Genomic DNA, 23,096 nt, shown 5'->3' on the forward strand with positions numbered 1-23,096 from the left:
AGAGGAGCAGGAGGGGAGGGCTTGGCAGGTGGAGGGAGGGACGGAAGAGAAGGAAAGGGGTGGGGGAGGGAATCAGAGGCAAATCCTCCTTAGAGATGGAATCAGAGCTCCTAATCCCAGCCATCAGGCCACTTGCAATCCTCCCTCTGAAGCTGTGACCCTACCTGGAGTCATGGATCCCAGAGAGGGGGTGCAGGGCAGGGAGATGTACTGTGGACCCCACAGCAGCCCTCAGACAGAGGACCTAAATGTAGGTGCTTTGATAACAAACATTCCTCCCTCCTACACCCTGTGAGAATGTTCACAGATGCTCAACCAGGTTTTAAAACGTTTTTTCCCCCTTAAGGCATCAGATCTTGGAACCAGAGGGCATCCCCTCCCCACCTCTAAAAGGCCCAGCCTCTGGGGTCCTTACTCTGGAGGGCTCAGGGGACAGCAACAGCAGCCTGGCCAGATAGAGACAGACAGACAGACTGACAGACAGACAACAAAGAGGCAGTTGATGGAAAAGGGCATCCCTGCCACGGTCTCCAGGCAAAGGCGAGTGTGTGAGGGGCCGGGCAGGGGAGGAGAGATGGGAGGGTCATCTGCTCCTACAATGTTAGCAGGACTACAGAAGCCCTGGGCTCACAGAAGAGAGTCAGAGAGAGGATGCGCGTGTCTGGGTAACGAAAAGAGGGACGTGTCCCATTGGTAGAATGCTTGGTATCCCCAGTTTCCATGTGCCATCTCTCCCTCTTCACCGCGCTCCCCTGGGACAGCCACGTGCAGGTTGCTATCTGCACACACACGCGCACACACACACGTACCCATACTCACACATGCACACACGTGCACCTCCCTTCTCTTCCCAAACTGTAGAAGGATAAGGAAGCAGGAGCCCAGCCTTGCCCAAGCTGGTCAGCAGCCTCAGCGAGTTGCAAACCCAGTTCTGAGGCTCACTGCTCTTTTCATAGCAGTACCCTGGGCACGGGGCCCCTGGCAGCTTCGTTTCACCTAGAAAGTCCAAGGCTAAATGCTCCCATCAGAACAGATGGGAACCAAACCCAAGGGTGTTTTCTTAGCTAAAGCGGTAGGGCTTCCCCCATCGGTGCTCTGGGAGGCCGGGGGGCTGCCCACAGCCTAATAACAACCCAGGGGAAAGCCAGCCGCGGTCATCACACCTTCGGGGCCTGATCTGAAGCCCCCGAGGATAAGCCCTCTCTCTGAGGGAAAGGCAGGTGGTGGAGGGACGGCTGGGTCCCTCGACCTCACTGGTAATCGCTCTGCTGGAGGACGGGGAGCTTGTCCTGCAGGGAGCTCGGTGGACCAGGAGCTTGGCGAGTCCCCGCTGGTCCACGAGGTAGCCCTCCCTGCAGCCTCAGACCCGCAGGCCGGGAAGCAGACGAACAAGCCCAAGGGATGCATGGGGTTTGGGATGACACGGGGAGTCAGAGTCCAGCAGGAGAGGCTGCACAGAGTGATTAGGTACCAGAGGGACTTCTGAGACCCCCCCTGCACCCGTTCCAACGGTCCGGGAGCCCAGACCCCACGTTCCTGCCTCAGTCCTGCCTCTGACCAGCTGTGTGACCTTGACGACGTGACTTCACCCCATCTGGGAGGCTTTGCTTTCCCCATCTGTAAACTGAGGTGTGACGGGGGTGCTGGAGGGAAGTTGGGTGTCCATGATTTTACGTCCAGCTGTAGCGTTCGGCAAACACGTGGAGGTGACCCCCGACTTGCAACCTCAGTGGCTCCTGAGTGAGGACTGGACCTCGGGGGCCCCATCACCGTGGAGTGTCCTGTGTGTGGGATGTGTGGGTCAGAGCTGTGGGTGATGGACCCCAGGAAGGGCGGCGTTCACCTTTCTGGACAGGACAGGTCATTCCAAGCAGGAGGGCTTGGGAGCGGGGAGTGCCAGCGCGATGTCCCGGAGGGGAAGCTCTCGGGATTCCTCTGTGGAGTCGAGGAGAGGGATGGAAACGGACTGGTGCCCAGGAGAGGGCAGAAGAAACACCTCGGGCCGTGGGCCGTGGTTTAAAGCAGGGCCATGACCCAAGGCGGGGCCTCAGGAAGAGCTCTGGACTCAGAGTCCGGGGTTCTAGAGCCTTAGCCGCTGGCAGCCACTCTTCTCATTGACAAAATGAGCTCCAACGTTCTGCAAGAGCCATCGTTTGACGTCTCCAGGACACCCGCAGGGCCCACACACCTGCTTTACAAGGGATCCGCTGGTGCTAAGGTGGGGAAGGCAGGGGCGCCCCAAGACAAACTGTTGCATCATGGAAGCCACACCACGCACAAGCCGAAGGTGGAGGACAGGTCACGTGCTCATGAGGGGCTGGGCGATCAGGAAGGCCCTTCGGTGACGGAGGAGAGCTTTAAGGCACCACCGCGCCCCTGCTGGTGCTGTGCTGAGGGCCCAGGGCTGCTGTGCTTGACCGGGGTTGGCCTGCTTGAGCCCAGGACTCGGTGGCTCATCTGTGTCTTTAAAGGGAGCATCTTCCAGGCGGCTGGTGTGACATCAGCTCCCTGACACGTGTGCCGGGGAGGCTAATTCCAGCTGCTGCTCTGGCTCGTTTTGCACAGCTCGATGAAGGGCGTTCCAGATTTGGAAACTTTGATATTTTTCCCCTTCCTAAATTGTAGGTGTTTCCATAATTGGCCTCCTGGGGAGTGCAAATTAGTCTGATTTTCTCTTTTTCAGAGCTTTCCATCTCGGGGGCACCAGTTGGAGGTGTAAGCAGACCCCGATTCCCTGATTTTACCAACAGGAGAGGCATCATGTGCACCGCCGGAGGGCCGCCCCTGGGGGCTGCGGCATCCCTCCCCTGCTCCCACAGCCTGTGCCCGAGCTGTGACCTCAGGGGTGGTTCTGTGGCCACCCCATGGAACGCTCCAGGGCGGGCCAGTCCAGCTCTGCAGCCGCTGCTTCCTGTGTCACCACACTCGGCACACGGGGGTCACTCCTAGCCATCCCTTCCGGCCGCATGAGGCCAGGCTCTTCTGGGCCGTCTTCCCATCAGAGTCCCGATTCTTCACCTTGGGATGCGCCCAGTCTCTGGGTGGGGCAGGAGGGGGCTCTGGATTTGGAAACTGCAAAGGCTCAGCAGTAAGAACAGGGCGCCTACAGTCGTGGGAAGAGACCCATCTGTAGGAAGAAAGTTGGAAGGAAGGGCCCGTTCAGGTTATCCTGGAGGAAGAGACCAGACTCTCCCCAGGCAGGCTCTGGGGCAGGAAAGTTTGTCTCGGATTGTCTTGGAGGGCCAGCTTGTGAGACCTCCAGGGGTCAGAGGTGGTCTGGACAGAGCCCTGGGCTTGGAAGCAGTCTTGGCTGGCCCGGTTCAGATCTCTCATTTTTTTCAGGTGAGGAAAGACTGAAGCCGAAAAGGAAACACCTTCTCCCGAGGTCACACAGCTGGTCAGTGGCAGAGCTGAGATGAAGGTCCGGGACTTCCGATGCCCCACTGGACCTTAGCAGCCTCCCCTGCCTGTGCCAGCCTCTGTCCGCCTCCTGTGGCAGAAATTGGGCTCTGAGCACGCACAGCACAATACTGTTAGGGAGACAGTGGGCTGGGACAGCAGGGGTGCATGTGGGGTTGGGTCGGGACCAGTATCAGCACCAACCAGCTGATGGGAATGAGGACCCGCCTCTGGACCTCTCTGGGCCTCAGTGTCTTGGTCTGTCCATTGGGCTGATAGCAATGCTTGCCTTTCAGGGTTGTTGGGAAGACAGATGGAAATGATAAATATCAAAACCCATGGGAAATATTCAGATCATATCAATGTATTTTTAATATAATTGACCTAGCATGGTTAAATGGCACATAGAAGGCACCCAAAGGATTCACTGTGTTTTTTGCTCGAGTGATTCACCTTGGTAGAAACTAAAAGGTCAATATGCCCTTGGGTCTTAACCACATACTCCAATGCAAGGAGCACCTCTGGGTGAAGGGGCAAAGGCTCCTATCTAAATACAGAATTGCCCGAGATAATAATGGAGGCGCATGAAGCCCTGATCAGCTATTAGTAGCTGAGCTTAACGAGCGTCCACAATGGACTCCCGCTGTCACCCAGCAGGCCCGGGATGCAGGAGGAGGAAACCTGATGGGTAAAAGAAGCCCCCAGGGCACTGTCCTCCATCCTGCCCGTCTACACGAGTGTGCATGCGCGCACACACACACACACACACACAAAGTGGGGAAGGGATGACTGAAGACAGACAGGCTCAGAGAGGGGACAAAGGGCCAGAAGTCCATCTTTGCCAACTTCAGAGCCCCTCATCTTGGGCATAGGAACCGTTTGTGGTCCCATCCCCGTGGAGCACCAGGCAGAGGGGGGCCTCACCTACCAGCCAAGCCTTCGGCCCCTCCCACGGGGCTCCAAGTCCCTCCCTGGGCACCCTTCTCACAGCCGCCCCTTCCCAGAGGTGGGTTGGGGTCCAGCCCAGGGCCGAGAACTCACCCACGGTGGCCGCTGAACCCGGGGAGAAACTGCCGTCGCAGAACCGGCTCAGGAAGGACGTCTTCCCCACGGAGGAATTGCCCACAAACACGATCTTGAAGAGCCGGTCTGGGGTGGACACAGAACCTTCCTCCTGTGGAAGACAGACAGTAGGGTCAAATGCTGGGACGGCCGCCTGCCACCCCTGCCCCTGACCTGTCCCTGCGGTGTCCGGGGAGGGGCCCGCAACCAGCACCGGGGAGGCTGCTCGGGCCTTGGATGCGGGAAGCTTCGGGCTTGGGGCACTGAGGCTCCTTCCAGCTTCAGCAGCGGGAAGAGAGACCTTCATTCCACCACCACTGTTGCCCACGTGCTGCGCCGCAGGCCCTGTGCTGGGCCGGGTGTGTGGTGGAGGGAAGGCGGCCACGTGTACAGATAGTCACGGCACGATGTTCCCAGTGCCCAGAGCACGGACGAGGAGTCCAGGGTCTCGGGGTGCGGGGGGCTCTGGGCTGGGGCTTAAGGGGGAAGCAGAGATTCTCTGCAAGGGGGGGTGTGGGGAGGACAAGGTGGGGTGTTTGCAGGGGAAGGGGAGAGAGAAAAAGACGGCTTGTCTATAACTCGGGGGCAGACGCATCCCAGGCTGGGGTCGGGCCTCTCGTTTCTGCCCCGTCACTGAAAGCCCGGACCGGAGGGAGGACACGCTCGCCTCCCTGCATGCTGCCCTTCTGTCCCAGCTCACCTTCCATCTAGGGTCCCTGCCTGCCCTGGAAATAAGGCAAGACAGGCTCCACTCAGTAGCTTGGGAAATCCCAAGATGCCAGGCTACGGGAAGAACTTTCCAGAACACAGTCATGGTGCTGCTTCTCCAGCCAGCAGCGGAAGAGACTGGGAGCTGGCCTGCCTGTTACTCTGGCACGCTACAGCCCAGCGGGAAATGGACTTGCTCCAGGATGCTGGGTGAGCGAGAGGCAGAGTGAAGACCAGCACAGGGTCCTTCCTCCGAATGGTCATTAAGTCCAGAAAGCCGCACGCTCCCCCAAATCCTGCCTTCAGGCCCAGCCCAGCACTGCCAGGCCAGATAAGGAGGCTTGTTAGAATCTGTTTGGAAGTGGATTTGGGGGGAATTAGCTCCTCTCACTGAGCAAATACCATCGTGGAGGAGCAGCAGATATTAGCAGTACTTGAATTTCAGAGAAAAGCCATTAACAGCCTTTTGGGGAGAAATCAATTCCATGCTGTACTTAGGAGGGAATTCAAGGTCAATTACAGGAATTTAAACCCAACTTCAAAAAAAAAAAAAAAGAGAGAAACCCACACTCAGAAACGCTGCCCTGGCCCCAGTCTCTTTGTTCCTGCAATGCACAAGCGCCACTCTCTGCCAGGCTTGTGCTCCATTCGTCCTTTGTTTGAGACTAAAGCTCAGCGCAGCCATTGGTCCACCGGAGGCCCGGGGACGGTGGGAGGAGCTGGCCTTGGCTGCAGAGGCAGTGGCTGACCTCGCTCTGCGCTCCCCTCACCCGGCCCCCACCTCTCGCAGGACGCTTATCCCGCAGACAGGATACGATCAACCCGGTGATGGTTCGGTTGGGGGAAGGACCCACCTCACAGGAGCAGCGAAGCTATTCCAGTTCTTGCCCTTAACCTGGGGGACAATCCACCTGCCCGTGAACGACAGTGAGACAACAAAATTGTGGGGAGGGGCTGGAGAAAGTCTCCCTCCACTGGCAAGTCAGGGGATCTGCTCTCACCCTCCTTCCCACCACTGTTTTTTGTTTTTTTTTTTAAAAGCTTTAAAAAATGAAAGTAATACATACTAATTTCTAAAATTAGGAAACTTAGCAGAGGGGAAATTAATAACTATTCATAATTTACCCCCCAACCCTGAAATGGTCACTATTCCTATTTGGATGCATTTCTTCCAGGCTTCTTTCCTTTTTTTTTTTTTTAAAGAATAGCTCTTTATTTATTTATTTTTTGCATTTTAATTTTATTTATTTATTTATTTTTGGTTGTGTTGGGTCTTCGTTTCTGTGCGAGGGCTTTCTCCAGTTGCGGCAAGCGGGGGCCACTCTTCATTGCGGTGCGCGGGCCTCTCACTATCGTGGCCTCTCTTGCTGCGGAGCACAAGCTCCAGATGCGCAGGCTCAGTAGTTCTGGCTCACAGGCCTAGTTGCTCCGCGGCATGTGGGATCTTCCCAGACCAGGGCTCGAACCCGTGTCCCCTGCATTAGCAGGCAGATTCTCAACCACTGCGCCACCAGGGAAGCCCCAGGCTTCTTTTTTTATATAGATGAATCAATATATGTTTTTTGAGAGAAATCTGATATACTATGTATACTTTATTTATATTATTATATATAATATAAATTTATGTATAATTTTCTATTTGTTCCTATGTTATTAAATTATATATAAATATTTCTGAGTCACTGAAGTTTTCCAAAAATGTGATTTTTAATAGCACTATATAACATTCTATTAAATTAATATAGTCAAATTTATGTCCCTATTGTTGTTTTTTCAATTGCTCTTATGTACTTACATTCTTGAATTAAATTTTTGTCTGATTTTGGTTATTTCCTTAGGAAAGGTTGCTAGAAGTAGGAGGGCTGGTTCAAAGGCGGCGGACCTTTAAAGTTCGTGATCCCTGTTATCAAACTACTTTCCCGAAAGCTGGTACCAATTGATGGCTCAGCGGCCTTGCAAGGGACCCTCTGTTGAGGCTGCTGTGTGACTGACTTCCAGCAGATGCATTTCCTCTCTGCTGCAGTTTCCGTCCCAGCTAAACGGCAGCGCATCTCGGTGCAGCCGGTGGGGATGCAGAGCGGTGGGTGAGAAGGCTGGGCTCCCATCACTGCGGGCTGGGTGGGCTTCCTCGCTCTGTGCTCTACTTCCCCACCTGCCTAAGGGGAGAACAGATCTCTGATGCCCCTCATCTGACAACTGCGAGGATCAGATGCCACGGCAGACACGGATGCTCAGTCTCTCCCTTCACCCCGTCTCCCGTGGACCTCTTAACACTTCTTTCACATTTGGGGGGCTATTGTGGGGTATTTAAAGCCCCATTTGTGCCCACTGCCAGCAAGTGTAGTCTGTGCACTTTTGGGGATGTACAAGGTGGTGTCGGAGGGATGCCCCACCAAGGGCCCCACCCACCAAGTTCTCCCCCCTCCCTTGGCCCAGGGCCCTTCAGAGGAGTGGTCTGTAGGCATGAATCTTAATCCGGGCCCAAGAATGATAACCGAGGCCAAGAAGTCCCTGTGCAGGGGCTGGAGAGGGCTCGTTGGCACGCCTGCTAACGCATCACTCGGACCGCTCAGCTCTGAAGGCCGCCACAGGGTGAGGGAACTGTTCTAGAGGGTCCAGTGGCGGGCAGGGGGAGGGCTGAGGAGCCAATTCCAAGGCCTGGGTCACAGACAAGGTGAGGAGCATCCGCAGTGATCCAGAGGAGGACGGTCCCTGCGGCCTCCTTCTCCCGGAGAACTCAGCAGGGAGAGCTGGTGGGGGGCGCGGGGATGGAGGGTGGGAGTGGAGGGTCACACCGCCGGGAGGAGCAGGAGGCGAGCTGATTAGGAACCAAGAGAAAGGCGATGGTGTGCAGACTTCCCCAGCAGGGACTGGCCTGCAGGGAGTGGTTACAGAACGGACCAGAAGAGGTACCATTTTTAAAGCATGTGACAGCTGACGCTAATTGCCCAGCAGAGGCTCTGTCTTACTCTATAAATGCAGAATCTGAATCAGAAAAAAACACATAGGGGCCAACAACAGAAGTTGTTAGGAGAGTGTCCCCAGACCCCCGAGTCTCCATCATGACACTCGGCAGAGCAGAGAAGGGTGGTACCCGAGGGACACAAATTTGGTGCATCACCAGGCCTGCTGAGTCTGGCTTCCTGAGTGGCCTTGGGGCTCTTGGGCTCACACTCGAGGAACAAGGCACAGAGTGACCTACAAGCCAGCGTGGGATGCACCCTTACCTTAGACAGGGTTTCTTTTCCGACGGGCTGCCCTCGGGGAGACGCAGGCGTGATTCCCAGAGGTCGGGACGGCCCAATTTGTCCCTCCACTCCCTCGTCAGAGGCCTCCCCTTCTTCCGGGCATTTGTCCAGTGGCTGCTCAAAGCCGCCCCCCAGCAGCTGAGGCAGCGGGTCCTCTTCAATGGAGATGATTCTGCGGAGCGGCTGGGGGCCCAGACCCCCGGTCCCCGGCCCCTCTTCCATAAGCGGGTACCCACTCAGGCCCAGGGAGCTTCTCCTCCTCAGGATGCCAAACACTTCTTCTTCCTCCTCTGACTGGCTGTTTTGGAGAAGAATGAAGATTGGGGAGAATATCATAAAATGTATCTGAATGGAAGCTGGGGGTCTGTGACAAACAGATAGTTGAGGAGCACACTTTTGGGGGGCCGAGAGGAGCCAAGAAAAGGAAAACCAGACCAAGCATTGCTTAGCTCATTCATTCAATGTCCTTATGATGAAGGTGAGATGAAGGTGAAGGTGATGATGAAGGTGAAGGTGGTAAAGGTGAAGGTGATGAAGGTGAAGGTGATGATGATGAAGGCGAAGGTGATGAAGGTGAAGGTGGTGAAGGTGAAGTGATGATGAAGGTGAAGGGGATGATGCTGAAGGTGAAGGTGGTGAAGGTGAAGGTGATGAAGATGAAGGTGAAGGTGATGAAAGTGAAGGTGATGAAGGTGAAGGTGATGATGAAGGTGAAGGGGACGATGATGAAGGCGAAGGTGGTGAACGTGAAGGGGATGCTGATAAAGGTGAAGGTGATGATGAAGGCGAAGGTGGTGAACGTGAAGGGGATGATGATAAAGGTGAAGGTGATGATGAAGGTGAAGGTGATGATGAAGGTGAAGGGGATGATGATGAAGGTGAAGGTGGTAAAGGTGAAGGTGAAGGTGATGAAGGTGAAGGTGATGAAGGTGATGATGATGAAGGTAAAGGTGGTGAAGGTGAAGGGGATGATGCTGAAGGTGAAGGTGATGATGAAGGTGAAGGTGATGATGATGAAGGTGAAGGTGATGAAGGTGAAGGTGATGAAGGTGAAGGTGATGATGAAGGTGAAGGTGATGATGATGAAGGTGAAGGTGATGAAGGTGAAGGTGAAGGTGATGAAGGTGAAGGTGATGATGAAGGTGAAGGGGATGATGATGAAGGTGAAGGTGGTAAAGGTGAAGGTGAAGGTGATGATGATGAAGGTAAAGGTGGTGAAGGTGAAGGTGATGATGAAGGTGAAGGGGATGATGAAGGTGAAGGGGATGATGCTGAAGGTGAAGGTGATGATGAAGGTGAAGGTGATGATGATGAAGGTGAAGGTGATGAAGGTGAAGGTGATGATGAAGGTGAAGGTGATGATGATGAAGGTGAAGGTGATGAAGGTGAAGGTGAAGGTGATGAAGGTGAAGGTGATGATGAAGGTGAAGGTGAAGGTGATGAAGGTGAAGGGGATGATGATGAAGGTGAAGGTGATGATGATGAAGATGAAGGTGAAGGTGATGAAGGTGAAGGGGATGATGATGAAGGTGAAGGGGATGATGATGAAGGTGAAGGGGATGCTGGCTCCCAGGTATTAAGCTAATGACAGCCAGCAGCAGATGCACACAGCCCCCGTCCTCGTGGAGCGCTTGTCTTAGCAGGGCTAGAGCAGTCGTGACACACTCACTACACTGTTTCAGGTTGTGGGAAGTGCCACAAAGGAGAAGTAAAGGTGTGAAGAAAGGAGCATAACAGATGTGGAAACAAAGCATCCCGGGTTAACAGTCGGTGGCCTTTGCCCTGGTCCCATGCCAGCCCTTACCAGCTGTGTGTCCCCAGGTAAGACGCCAACTCACCAGGCCTGTTTCCTCACCCTTCCGCCCTGCCCACCTCCCCAGTAAGCCAGTGCCTAAACCAGACCTGTTAGGGAAGCAGCCCTCAGGGATGCAGGCGAGGGGGACCACTGCTCTGGGAGGGACCCCAGCACGGCAAGCGTCCACCACCAGCTCAGGGTGGGAAGGAAGCCCTCCACCCGCTTCTCCTTCCTTTCTCCTTAGGATCAGGAGTGAGTGGCCTCAGAGGCCTGAGTGCACGTTTGCTTCCAGAAGCACCTGAGCATCCAGAACAAGGAGAAGCAGCAGGAGGTGTGGAGGGGTCGGGCACCAGACGTGGGTCCAGGGCACGGGCTGTGTCCCCAAGGTTTGCGAGCAAAGGCCCCACGGGCCCTCCTGGTGCGGCCCCTTCTCAGGCCTTTATGAACAAGTCAAGCTGAGGACTGTTTTACGGGGAGGAACTTGAGTCCAGAATCGAAACACACACACACACACACACACACTCTCGAGAATTAGAAAATAGAGCAGGATGCGGGGGTGAGGCGAAAGTGGGCGAAGGACACAGAATATGCAGAACAGGGGAAGCCCCTTCACTTTGCCCCAACTCCCGTCCCCCAGCTTCTAGCATTTCTGGCCCCTAAGGACCAAAAACAGAAAAAAAAAAGAAAAAAATGCGAGTATCACTGTTCTGAACTCTGGACACTTCTGAAAGATAAATTAAGGTATAGCGCTTGCTCACAAAAGTGCTGACTTAGTTTGGATCCCTTGATATAAAATAAAGGATTTGTAGCAATCCAAGGACTGTTACACTTATTTATAAAGTCAGCGTTTTACAGAAACTGACTGTCATCTTTCCAACAAATTTCTTCTACATTCTGACGAACCTACTAAGTGCCTAGCCACTTTAGCACACAATTAGTGTTCCCATCTGCTTTCACTCTGCTCACGCACACGAGTGCACACGTGTGAGCACGTGTTGTGAGCAAGTATGCACGCGCACAGATGCAGAGCATGGCTTTTCAAAGGCCTTGCAACTAGAAAAGAAATGGACACTGAAATGACCCTAAATGAAGCGTTTCTTGGCAAAAGCTTCTTACTTGGGAAATTCTCAAGCACTATTACGTTCTGGAATACCTTCCGCTTAGCATGACTAAGCTCCTTTTCGGTTTTGCCACAAAATGCTATGTACCAGCAGCAGAGAGCAGTCACCTCTGACAAGGTCTGCATGGGAATTCGGGGTTTGCAATTTATCGATTACTCATCAATTATCGTCTGTTTCCTCCACACAATTATAAGCTCCACGAAAGCAGAGATGGGGTCTATTTTGTTCACCCCGTATCCCCAGCACACGGCACTGAGTCTTGCACACAGCAGGCACTCAATAATGGATATTAAGGGCAGGACTCATGTCTAATTGATATTTGGAGGCTTCACAGAACTCAGAGAATGTCAGGTACAGAGTAGGCAATCGGTCTCTGCTTGTTGGAAGCACATATTCCATTCCGAGGAACCAACAGGTGAACTGTTGCTGCAGGAATTTGGCTCCCATGTTGTGTCTCCTGGTTCAGCTATTTAGAAGAGGAATCCACGATGACCAGGTTCAAGGTCTTGACCCATCAGCGGATCGACATCCCCAGGTCACCTCCGCTTGGCATACCTGTCTATGTCATGCTTGCTGTCCTCAGGGTCTCCCGGATGAGCAAATTCACACACTTTGTCCCGGGTTTGATACTTGGGGATCCGGCAGCCTCCACCTCTCTGTGGCCATCCATGGGATGAAGCACGCGCCCCAGAGAAGACAGGGCACGGGTAGGGGCGGGAGGCTGGCGAGCCTCCTTCGGGGAGCAACGGGCCACCCCTCTGGGGACTTAAAGGCAATCGTGTGCTGTCCAACAACAACCAAGCATGTTATCCCTGAGTTAATTAAATATGAATTATTGAAAGGAGTCTGTCAGGTACAGGCCCCATTCTCATCTGTAAAGGACTTCAACGATTGGAGATTCCGTACTACACTCTAATTACCCTTCAGACTCATGCAGTCTTGTCCCTGGAAAACCGAGAGCATCCATTCTGCTCAACAGACAGCAGAGCCCGGCCCAGCACGCACTCCCTCCCTCTCTCTGACCCCTCCTCCTCCCACCCCCTCTGTCCCTCTGCTGATCTGCAGCCCCTCTTCAGCGCTCCCTGGCAGGAACCTGAGGCGGTGTCAGGAGACAATGGCCTGTCCTCAGTGCTTGCCCTGCAACTAGATGTCAGAACAGGAAGGCACGCGTCCTCCAAGATTCAAGGGGAGCGACAGTGGCTGACCCCAGGCTTCCCGCCAGCGCCAGTCTGCACTCAGCTTGGGCTCACAGCCTACTCCCAACCTTGCAAGACCAAGGAACAGGCAATGAAGGAGCCCAGCGGGGTGCCTTACCTTCTGCGCACCCCTCTGCCATCCATGTACTGGCCGATCACAGAGCCAGATCGCTGCTTCTGGCTCGCCTTGGGAGCAGCTGTGTTTGCCTTGGCTGCCTTGTCTTTCTGTAGAGACACAAAATGCCCTCAGATCCGCGCCTACTGATTTGTCCCAACGTTGGAGCGGAAAAGGGCTCAATTTCCCCACCTCATAGTTCAGGCTTGAAATAAAACTCTAAAGGAAGCAAGTGATGGCCTGGGCTCCCAGCTAGCCTTCACCCACTCTTTCCTTTTGCTGTCATCTCTCACCATAATTCCTCCATCTCCCGTCTAATAAGCTAATCAAAGTTTCGAGCCTGGGGTCTGCCAGGTTACCCTTCCCAGGAGTAGTGATAATTTGCAAGAGGACAAGCTAAATGTGTGATGCATAGGAAAAATATTTATGGGCAGAAAAAACTCTGTGCATCTTTAAATCATACACACTCTTCAGTGGGGCTTCAATCCCTCTTTATTTCCAACCCCCCAGATAGGAGGATCAATGAACCCAGTGCCTTGTCCACAGCTACGAAGCTAGGACAGGGTATTTCAGATCTTTCGTGGAAGTAGGCTGGCTGTAGGTAAATTGCTCCCGTATCTGCAATGGAGAGACTGGGAGGAGTGGGGGACTTACACCTGCCTCGCCAGGGCTCCCCTGACAGATGTCTTCCAGATAAGGGGGGGGGGTTAGATCACAGGAAGAATCTCTCATAAACCAGCCAGCCCCGTGGTTCCTAGGGATCCTTCCTGAAACAAGGAGGGGTTGCAGTGCTCCCAGGGCCCCCGAAGGTATGGCTGTCATCCCAACTTAATCTTTAATTGTGATTCGGCATGAACATGATTTTATCCCTCTTTCTTCTATTCCCCACGAGGGTTCTTATTCCCTTCATTCCATTCCCTTCTCAAAGCAGAATGAGTTTGGCAGGTGAAGGGAAGCGAGGTCAAGGGATTAGGGTGACATTTGTTAGGAAGTTTTAAAATAAATTCAGTGTTACTTCTTAAACAATTATAACCATTACCACCATCAAACAAACATGTGTAGGCTTAAGTCTTGCTCTGATAGTACACATAGGTGGGCGGCAGAGACATGTTGCTGACAGCCAGTGGTAGGAAAGACATTGTGATGTACAAGGTCCCTAAAGGATTTGCACTTATAAACTAGGTTGCACCGAATCCGGGGCAAACTAGCTGCCGTGTACTGACTGCATTTAGGGCACTGAACAGCTGAGGGTCCAGTGCAAGACCTTCCTTTCCAAGAGTTTTTCACACACACAAAAATCCCTACAATATGGAAAAAAGGAGAGATTCTCTTTCCTCATGTGATGACTGGGGTCATGGTCCAAGGAGGCTAATGATTTGCCTGAGGACACACGTGAAATTCACGGTGCGATAATCCTGATAATCAGAATGTCACATCAATCCATCCTGCCCGCCTTTTTCTTCCCTTCAGAGCTTCCACAGCTACTGTCTAAAGGGGAGGATGTTAGGGGAATGAGAAATCCTAGATTCTGTTTAACGCAGCCGGAAGTGAAATTCTTTAAATAAATACAGGATTTTCATGCTGTTTGAGAAAGTATGTAAGTGTGGCACTCAGGTTCAGAGAAGCATGGGTCCCCATAGGGTAAAAAAATTGTACATAAAATCAACTATGTAAATGATGAAATATACATTTTTAATTCTTTCTACGACAGTGTAAAAATGAAAAATTTTCATCAAAAGATCAAAATGTTAATGAAGAAAAAAACTGAGCATTTTGGTTTAAAAGTGATGGTGCCGTTTCAACTGCACCGTCTCATGGATGGAACGATCATTTCTACATCCAAGAAATGTGGGACCCTCCCAAGTATTCCAGTCTCGTGATGCCAAGGGGAAAGTGTGTCACTTCACGGAAAATTAACACACTATGACCCTATAGGTCAACCTGAATTTTTACTATTTTCAAAAAATCTTATGCCACCGTCCTGCCCACACAAAGGAGTGACCAGATTCCAAGCCTCAGGATCTTCTTGGGCCAGTCCCAGCGCAGGTCTGGCTGCCACTGGACCCCAGGCTTTGTCTTCCCCCAGGGTAGGGGGCACTGGCCAATTACCTGAAAACATATGTCCCGTTCATCCCGAAGATGCTTGTTCCTCTCCCTGTGGATGGAAAAGGGGAATCTATTCAAACATGGGGCTTGCAGTCAACAGATCCAATAGCATTGGTTTGACGGTCAGATGGGTACAGAGGAAGGCCAGGCATGGAAGGCCCGGGGAGGGCGTGGAACCACTTTCCTTAGGGATTGTGGCTAAGGGCAGAGGGTAATTGTGTATAAGTCAGGTCAGAGGCAGGGGGATAGACAGAATGGCCTTGTGACACCCAGGGCCCTTCAGGACCCTGCACTGGTCCATCTGATCACTAAGGGAGCCTTCCACAGAGCTGACCAGGTGGTCCAGCTCCGCCTTGAACTTGCTCTTGCCCCCCCTTCTCTAAACCTTTCATTCATGAGTGCACGCGTGCCTGCATGCCACACGTGTCTCCCTGAGCCCACACTGTGTGCCGGGCACGGCTCCAGCTGTCAGGGCTACGCCAAGGAATGGAAGAAAAAGTTCCTGCCCCCAGGGCATTTGTATTTCATTGCTATTGAGAAAAATAAAGTGGGGAAGAAGTGGCATAAAGAGGGCCAGAGATGGAGGGTGGTCAGGGAAGACCTCACTGAGGAGGTGGCATCTGAGCAGAGGCTTAAGGGGTGGGGAGGGGAGAGCCCAGCAGGGATGGGGAAGAGCGTCACAGGCAGAGGGAACGGCAAGGGCAGGGCCTGGGGTTGGGAGACACGTGGTGTGCATCCACGGGAACGGAGACGAGGGAGCAGATGCTCAGGGTGAGGTCAGAGGAAAGATGGGGGAGGTGGGAATCTGCCATCCCCTGCCTGTGGGTCATTGTCAGAACTTTGAATTTATCCCAATGAGATATGAAGCCATGGGGGGGTGGGCTTTGGCCGAGGAGTGTCCTGACCTGACTCAAGTTTTAAAAGGAGTCCTAGAAACGCTGTGCTAAGAGTGATGTGCTGGGGGATGGGGCCCTGAGAACTGGCCCATATTTTAAGCAACATGGAGGTCATTGGTTCCAGGTTCGGTGGAATAGTGGGAGAAAAAGCCTGGTGGAGGGTTGAGAATGTGAGGCTGGGAAATGGAGACGGCCGAGTGTAAATGGAAACAACTCTTTGGAAAGTTCTGTTGAAAGTGATGAAAGAAATGGGAAGTAGCTGGATGGGCCGGTGGAGACAAGAGATATTAGACAAGAAGTATTCTAGCACATTTGTCCGTCTCTCCCAAAGAGAAAAAACTGACAATAGAGGAGAGAGAGAAGAAAGACAGGAGTAGCCCTTGAGGAAGGTGGGATCTAGTTCCAGAGCACGAGCTGGGGGCTGGCCTTGGCTAGCAGTGAAGGCAGAGGTGGGGGGCAGAGCACAGGGGGAAGGTCTCAGGATGGCGCTGGCTGCCGTGAGGATGGGGAGGAGGCGTTAGGGCTTCAGTGGGGGACTGAGTGGCCTTGGGGACGCGGTGCAACCGCAGAACGCACTCGAGGTTACGGTGGGAACTTTACCTACCAAAGCGTGAGGTTAAGGGGATGGCCAGGTGGCCTCAGGGTGCCTTCCAGTTTTGTGACTCTCTGACCCTCTGACTCTCCCGGCCAGTGGCCTCAGAACCATCAGCACTTTTGAAGGGGAAGAGAGGGCACGGCGGCGGTCTGGCCCTTGTCATTGCAATGCGGCCGTGCTCTGGCGCCTACTGTGTGCAGGCACTCGGCTACGTGTGCTGCATGCACCCTGCGTGTTAGACCAGAGGTGGGCTGGGGTAATGGCCTCGGTCCCCTGGTCCTGCAGGAAACAGCAGGAACACGTGTGGGGTTGTTTTGGACCAGTTACACATCTGATGGGCAGGCAGACACTCAGCCAGGGCCTCAGGACAAGCTCGTGGGGGCAGTAGCGGGGTGCGGGGAGAGTATCTTATAAACCCTGAGCGAAGGGAGCTCCTCCTGCCACAAGGACCCTCCCTCTGCGGGCAGTGGTGTCAGCAGCCTTGCACCTGGGTGAGGACTTGGGGAGCCCGGGGGAGCCACGCCTTCGTCTCTTGTCTCCTGGAGCATCTGCATGCAGAGGCTCCGATAGGCAAGGGAATGTTCTGCTCTGTACGTGTGTCCTCCGTCCTTCATGGCACCGCCCTGCAGCGACGGCTGCGCACCAGTCAGCCAATTCTCCCAGGAAGCCTGTGACACAGGCATGTCCAGGAGGTGGACAACTGCTCAAGGTCGCACAGGTGATGAGGGGCAGGGCTGAGTCTGGAACCAGGTCCAGCTCCAAAGTGCACGTTCCTACCAAGCGCCTGCCCGGAAACTGTTTCCATGTGCCCCCATTTCCCTTAGGACGGCAGCCCCTCGCCACTGGGTCACACCCCGGCCGTGGTCCCGATCGCCCCCCCCATTCCCGCTGTCCTCCCTCCCCACCTGCACCCAGCTCTCTCTCTCTCTCTCCCTGATGCCCGTTTCCCCCGGCTCTCTGTCTCCACCCGGAGATCTCACTGTGGAGGAAGAGTCTGCCGTAGGCTGTCCCGCCACATCCGGGCCCTCCCCAGCTGGCTCGGGGACCACACAGCAAGGTTCAGGCTGGGATTCTGCACAGACGCTGGTCTCCACGAAAAAGACCCACAAGTGTTGGCAGAGTGCTGCCTTGCCAAACTCCCCTGCGCCTTCACACTGAATCTGCCCCTGTATTTTTTTCTAAGTACAATAGAAAAAAGCGAAAAAACCCAACCAAACTCGTTCTTGTACATCTTATTCTCTGCCTTCACTAAAGCCTTCCTGAGAATCCAGACCTTCTCTCACAGGGATTAGAACTTGGCCACCAAGGACCACTTCCATCTCCCCGGCCTTTGGAATCACATCTTGAGGGAAACAAATCTGAAATGCATTCAGTTTGAAGAACTTTTCTATTTGCTGGCATCAAAGATGCCAGATGCAGTGATCTTACCTTGCTTTCAAATTAAAAAAAAAAAACAAACAAACCTAAAAACCTTCCAAAGGTACCCAATTCAAACCCACCTGCACTTTAAAAATCAGGCCCCAAATTTCATCACTATTCCCCAAGAGGTGTTTGACCTCTTGCAAGTATAGTAACTTAGAAACCTCAGAGGCAAAATTGAACATTCCATCTTTCCCCACACCCGTTTGGGTTTGGTTGTTTTTTTGGGGGGATAATCCAAACCAAACCAATGAGCTTTGAATTTACAGGTAGCTTAACAGGCTGAGGACACTCCTGACGCCCTTCTTGCTGCTCTGTTTGTGATTCATTTACTCATTCAACAAACACGAACAGAACACGGCAGAAGAAAGATCATCAGCTAGCTGTGGACTCAGTTCCGGCTCTGGCAGCGAGCGTCTGGGTCACTCTGGTAAATTACTCCGTCTCTCTGATATCAGCTTCCTTGATGGTTAACCCCTGTGTTAACAGCTGCCCTACTTCCCAGGTTTTGTTGAAGACGAAGGAGATACTACATCTGGCATGGACTAGATGCTCCATAAATTCAGTTCTCCTCCTACCTGAGCAAGTCCCGTGCCAGGTACCAAGCAGAAGGAGGCAGCGCCTGCCTGCAGAGGTACAAACTGGAGAGGGGGATGGGCACCTGTGTAAACGGACCAAACATAATGGAGAGGCGGTGCTCAGTTGCCCAACAGTATGTTGGGGACCAGGGAAATGTGGGTGCTCCCTCAGCAGGCAGGGAAGACTCTGGGGGTGCCCCTTCCCACCCAAGGCTCTGGGATGCGGACGCACCTTAGGAAATCCAGCTGTTTCAGGAGCCGTGACTTCTCCCGCTGCAGACTCTCCGTGACGCGGTACACTTCCCTGCAGGGGGATGCAAGACGGCAGTGATGAGTGACATGGGGGGGAGGGTGTGCTACCAGGGCACGAGGCAGTGATGAAGTTGGACCTGGAAGGTGGTGCCTGGGCTGGCCTTCTGCTGGAGAGCACGGCCTCATGCAGGGCTTACAGCCAGGTCTCACCAAATCGTCTCAGACACCCTGTTTGGAAGGTGAAATGATCCCTGTTTTATAGACACAGACAGTCAAATAGGTTTGATAACTCTCCCTGGACAACCCAGGACTGAGCCAGGGTCCTAATCTAGACCCCCAACTCCCTGTCCCAAGGATACAGCTTGATGATGACTGCACTGTTTTCTCAGGCTCCCAGTGGTCCTGCACTGCCCCCACCAGAGGTCAGGGAATCAGATCAATATTCTTCTCCAGCCCAACCTCAGAGGGTGAGAGCAGAGCTGGTGTTTCTCCCTCCCCCCGTCCCCCCCCCATGCTAGTTTAGTTTGTTTGCAGGAGCTATTGAAGACCTATCTTTCCTTCCCCACCTTCCCTCAACAGTCTCCAATCTGTTCCCAGAGATCTGGAATTTCCACTGTTGCGCATTCATTTCTTTGACTAAAATTTCTTATCTCTACCTACAAAGCAGAGATTTAATGTATCAATCATAATCCGTCATTTACATCACAGTGTGAGCGTGTCAATCATAGGAGTTTTGAGAAAGGGGAGAGAGAAGCTGAGACATACACAGGGTGGCTGGAGCGCAACTCAGGCTGCAAGGCAGGGGGCTGTGTGTTCTTTGTTTACATCTGTATCCTCGACACAGTGGCTGGCTTGGAGGTGCAGTCAACAAATAGCAGTGGGAAGAGAAAAAAGAGAGAGGGCGAAAGGAGGGGCGGGGAGGGAAGATGGCAGGGATGGAGGGAGGAAGAGAGCCGAAAGGGGGGAGGGGGGGTTAGGGAGGAATCCAGCACCACTCAGAGAAGAAAGGAAAAAAATAAAGAATGGGGTGATGTTGGAAAATAAACCTTGCTTAACTGCACAGTTCTGCTTCCATCCTTCCCTCTGTGCTCTGCACCACAGTTCAGACATTTTAAATCTCCCCCAAGCTTACTGCAAAGCGTCCCATATTTCCAAGCCACAGCCTAGTAAATGCGTCACTGCCACGGGCCGTCAGGGCTGTCTGGACTGTCCACAGGCTCAGCTGCGTAAGGACGGTCCGCTGGCAGCCCATCCACGGCACCACGAGCTTGCTGGGGCCACAGGACTCGTCCATCAGGCTCGCAATCGCCTGATTCCTTGAGCGGGATCTGTGGGGTTTTCCCCTTTATAGCAGAATTATAAAGTCAGTTTGTGACAGTAACAGACTGTCTCAAATTCCAAGTTCACCTCAGACAATGCTTAGTAAGCAACAGAACTTCTCTGGCTCCTGCAGAGCTGCAAACTCCCAACATTTTATTACCAATTATATTTAATGTCAACTGGAGGGAAAACAGTGTCTTCCCCATCATCCAAGCTGGGTCCCTAAACGCCGTCCGGGACTCTGCTCCGATGGGCACCAGGTGAGCACAGCTGTCTGCTCGCAGCCTGGTGCCCTGGGAGCGCAGGTTGCCTGCGTCCCGCTCTGGGGCTCCGCCACCCCCATCCCGGGTCCTGCTTCTTCCTGGGGCAGCCGGAAGCAGACGGCTTTCCCCACTGAGGCCGGTCACTCACACCGGAGACCTCACCTAACGGGTTCTCACGGTGTCTGACCGAGGGGCCAATTCCTCCACAACACAGAGGACCTCACTCCAAGCCTCCTCTGGCCCTGCTTACAAGGCACCAGGGACCTTGGCACCGTGCACACACACACATACACACACATACGTGGTATGTATCGGTGCAAACCTACGTCTGTTTGTCTAGTGGACACACATCTGTCTAAACATGCACACATATGTATATTCAGATAGATTTTTTGTGTTAACAAATGGAAAAGCATTTCTGCAAAAAAAAGACACTTGGATATTTGACTAAAATGACCTTGAAAGTCCTTCTAACCTAGATGTTCCACAAGTTTACGTCTGGCTAACAGGTGAAGTGAAAGGAACAGAACTTGCCGTTTTGCAGTAGTAACTGGTGGGAGGTTTATGGCTGCTGGGAGGGAAGGGCTGTTGGCTGTGTTTTTATGAGAAAGAAAGAAATATGGAGCGTTCTCCAAAGGATCCATCAAGTGAAAAACGCAGGCAAACGTAGAACAGTGTGCTGTCGCTTTGTAAATGAAGTGTGTGTGTGTGTGTGTCTGTGTGTATGCCTGTGTGTGAGTGTGTGTGTCTGTGTGTGTCTCTGTGCGTGTGTGTGTCTGTGTGTATCTGTGTGTGTCTGTGTATGTGTGTGTGTGAGTGCGTGTGTCTGTGTGTGTCTGTGTATGTGTGTGTGTGAGTGTCTGTGTGTGTCTGTGTATGTGTGTGTGCGTCTGTGTGTGTCTGCGTGTGTATCTGAGTGCCTGTGTGTGTGTGCATCTGTGTGTGTCTGTGTGTGTGTGTGTCTGTGTGTATCTGTGTGTGTGCCTGTGTGTGTGTGCATCTGTGTGTCTCTGTGTGTGTGCGTGTGTGCGCGCGCACATGTACAGAACACTCTGGAAGGACCCACAAGGAGCCGTGACTGGCGCCCTCTGGGTGGCGGGAGGCTGGGGGTCACGGGGTGGGGGGCGCACCTCTTTCTGACACATTTCCTGCCTTGTCATAAACCACCTCTCCCCCCAGATACAAGTTAATTAACAAAACAGACAGAGGTACTGCCTTCCAGCCGAACTTCGTCTTTATATTGTCTCCCCTGCTTGACTGCGCCTTCTTTATCTGATTTTAAAATCTAGTTCTCCTTCCTTGGGCATCTTCAGAGAACAGGAAAATTCATTTTGTCAGTTCAGAACTCCAGCTGATACAGGACGGGGTCTGTTGGTCTAGAGGCCCACTCTCCCCCCTCCCAGCAGCATCCGGCAGCTGGACGTCATCGGGGAAGCACAGGGTATCAGGAGGACGAGGCTCTGACCTTGTTTTCTGACACTAACTAGCTGGGTGGCTGCGGGTTGCTCACTACCCCTCTCTGAGCTTCCGTTTTTCATTTGTGAAATGAAGAGGTGGGTTCCAGCACAAAGGTCCTGTCGGTACTGCTGGTCTGAGATCCTGCTCTACGGAGGACTAGCTAAGCCTCTCCCTGCCCTTCTCTCCGGGCCTCTCTGGACGAGACACGCTCTCCTGGGCTCCAGCCGGTTCCCCGGCTGCACACGCTGCTGCAAGCTTCTTATTGAAAAAAAAAGTCGTGAAGGTTCTGGACTCATTTATCTCTCCCTCCTAACCCTCCTTCCCTCTTTGTCAATTCCCAGCCTCCGGAGATTGTGTCCCTGGCTTGCTTAATTAAGATAAGACTTCAGAAAGATTTTAATCCTCATGCTGTGATGTGTTACCCCTGCTCCGGGGCTCATTTCCATTTGCCGTTCTCAGGCCTGTGCCTTTCAGATGTTTGCTTTCAGGACTTGATTGAATTTTAAGAGCCTGACTCCTTAATTCTGTTTATAAAGTTAAGCGCCTGGTTGACCTGATCTCAATGGGGAGGAACTGATTTTGCTTGTTTACAATGAAATATCCTGTCCTTCCACCGGGCATCCAAGCCTTGGAATGGAGGGGTTGATTTTACTTTAAGTCAGCTGCTTGGGAAGACATATCTTTTTCAACTGGAGATGTCTTCCGAGGGTAAAACTCCAAATCCAAACACATCCCCTCCCTCTCACTCTAGATCATTCCCAAACAGTACAGGACACCACACATGAGCCAGACAGCAGAACAATTTGATTTAGGCTGATGCACCAACGATTTGCCAGCGGTCAGACAGAGTCAGGGCTTTTGAACAAAGAGAGTTAACACACGTAAAACATCAAGCATTGGTAAGACTGCCGTTTTTTGGAAATCAGACTTTATACATTATCTCACCCAGGACCAGGCACCCAGGTTTTGCAGAATGACTACATGAGTCCTTGAACAAGCGAGTGAGTGAAGGGCGGCCAGTCCTAGTGCTGGGCACAGATTTTCCGGCTGATTCATTTGTCAGTGTGGGGAGTCAGCAGCGTGTGTCCAGCGCTTAGCGTCTCAGGACAGGTGCTTAACACCTCTGACCCGCTTAGCGTCTTGGGACAGGTACTTAACACCTCTGACCCTCTTAGCTCTCGGGACAGGTACTTAACACCTCTGACCCTCTTAGCGTCTCGGGACAGGTGCTTAACACCTCTGACCCTCTTAGCATCTCGGGACAGGTGCTTAACACCTCTGACCCTCTTAGCGCCTCGGGACAGGTGCTTAACACCTCTGACCCTCTTAGCATCTCGGGACAGGTGCTTAACACCTCTGACCCTCTTAGCATCTCGGGACAGGTGCTTAACACCTCTGACCCTCTTAGCATCTCGGGACAGGTACTTAACACCTCTGACCCTCGGTTTCCTCATCCATAAATTAGAGCGGATAACAACAGTACCTGGCACATCAGGATGCTGAGAAGTTCAAATGAGATAATGTCAGATTTTCGACATAAAAAGTGCCCAGGACAGTGTTGAAAG

General features: G+C 52.9%; 1 protein-coding gene across 1 annotated transcript in view; it reads right to left on the reverse strand.

The window, feature by feature from the left end:
• Positions 1-23,096, reverse strand: part of CRACR2A (calcium release activated channel regulator 2A) — a 125,283-nt gene that overhangs the window by 14,120 nt on the left and 88,067 nt on the right. Inside the window, 5 exon segments of the mRNA XM_036864731.1 lie at positions 4,441-4,573; positions 8,397-8,715; positions 12,648-12,754; positions 14,754-14,799; positions 18,471-18,542. Coding sequence (XP_036720626.1) covers positions 4,441-4,573; positions 8,397-8,715; positions 12,648-12,754; positions 14,754-14,799; positions 18,471-18,542 — 677 coding nt within the window.

This window comes from Balaenoptera musculus, chromosome 10 (assembly GCF_009873245.2).
Source record: "Balaenoptera musculus isolate JJ_BM4_2016_0621 chromosome 10, mBalMus1.pri.v3, whole genome shotgun sequence".
In the NCBI taxonomy this organism is placed as follows: Eukaryota; Metazoa; Chordata; class Mammalia; order Artiodactyla; family Balaenopteridae; genus Balaenoptera; species Balaenoptera musculus.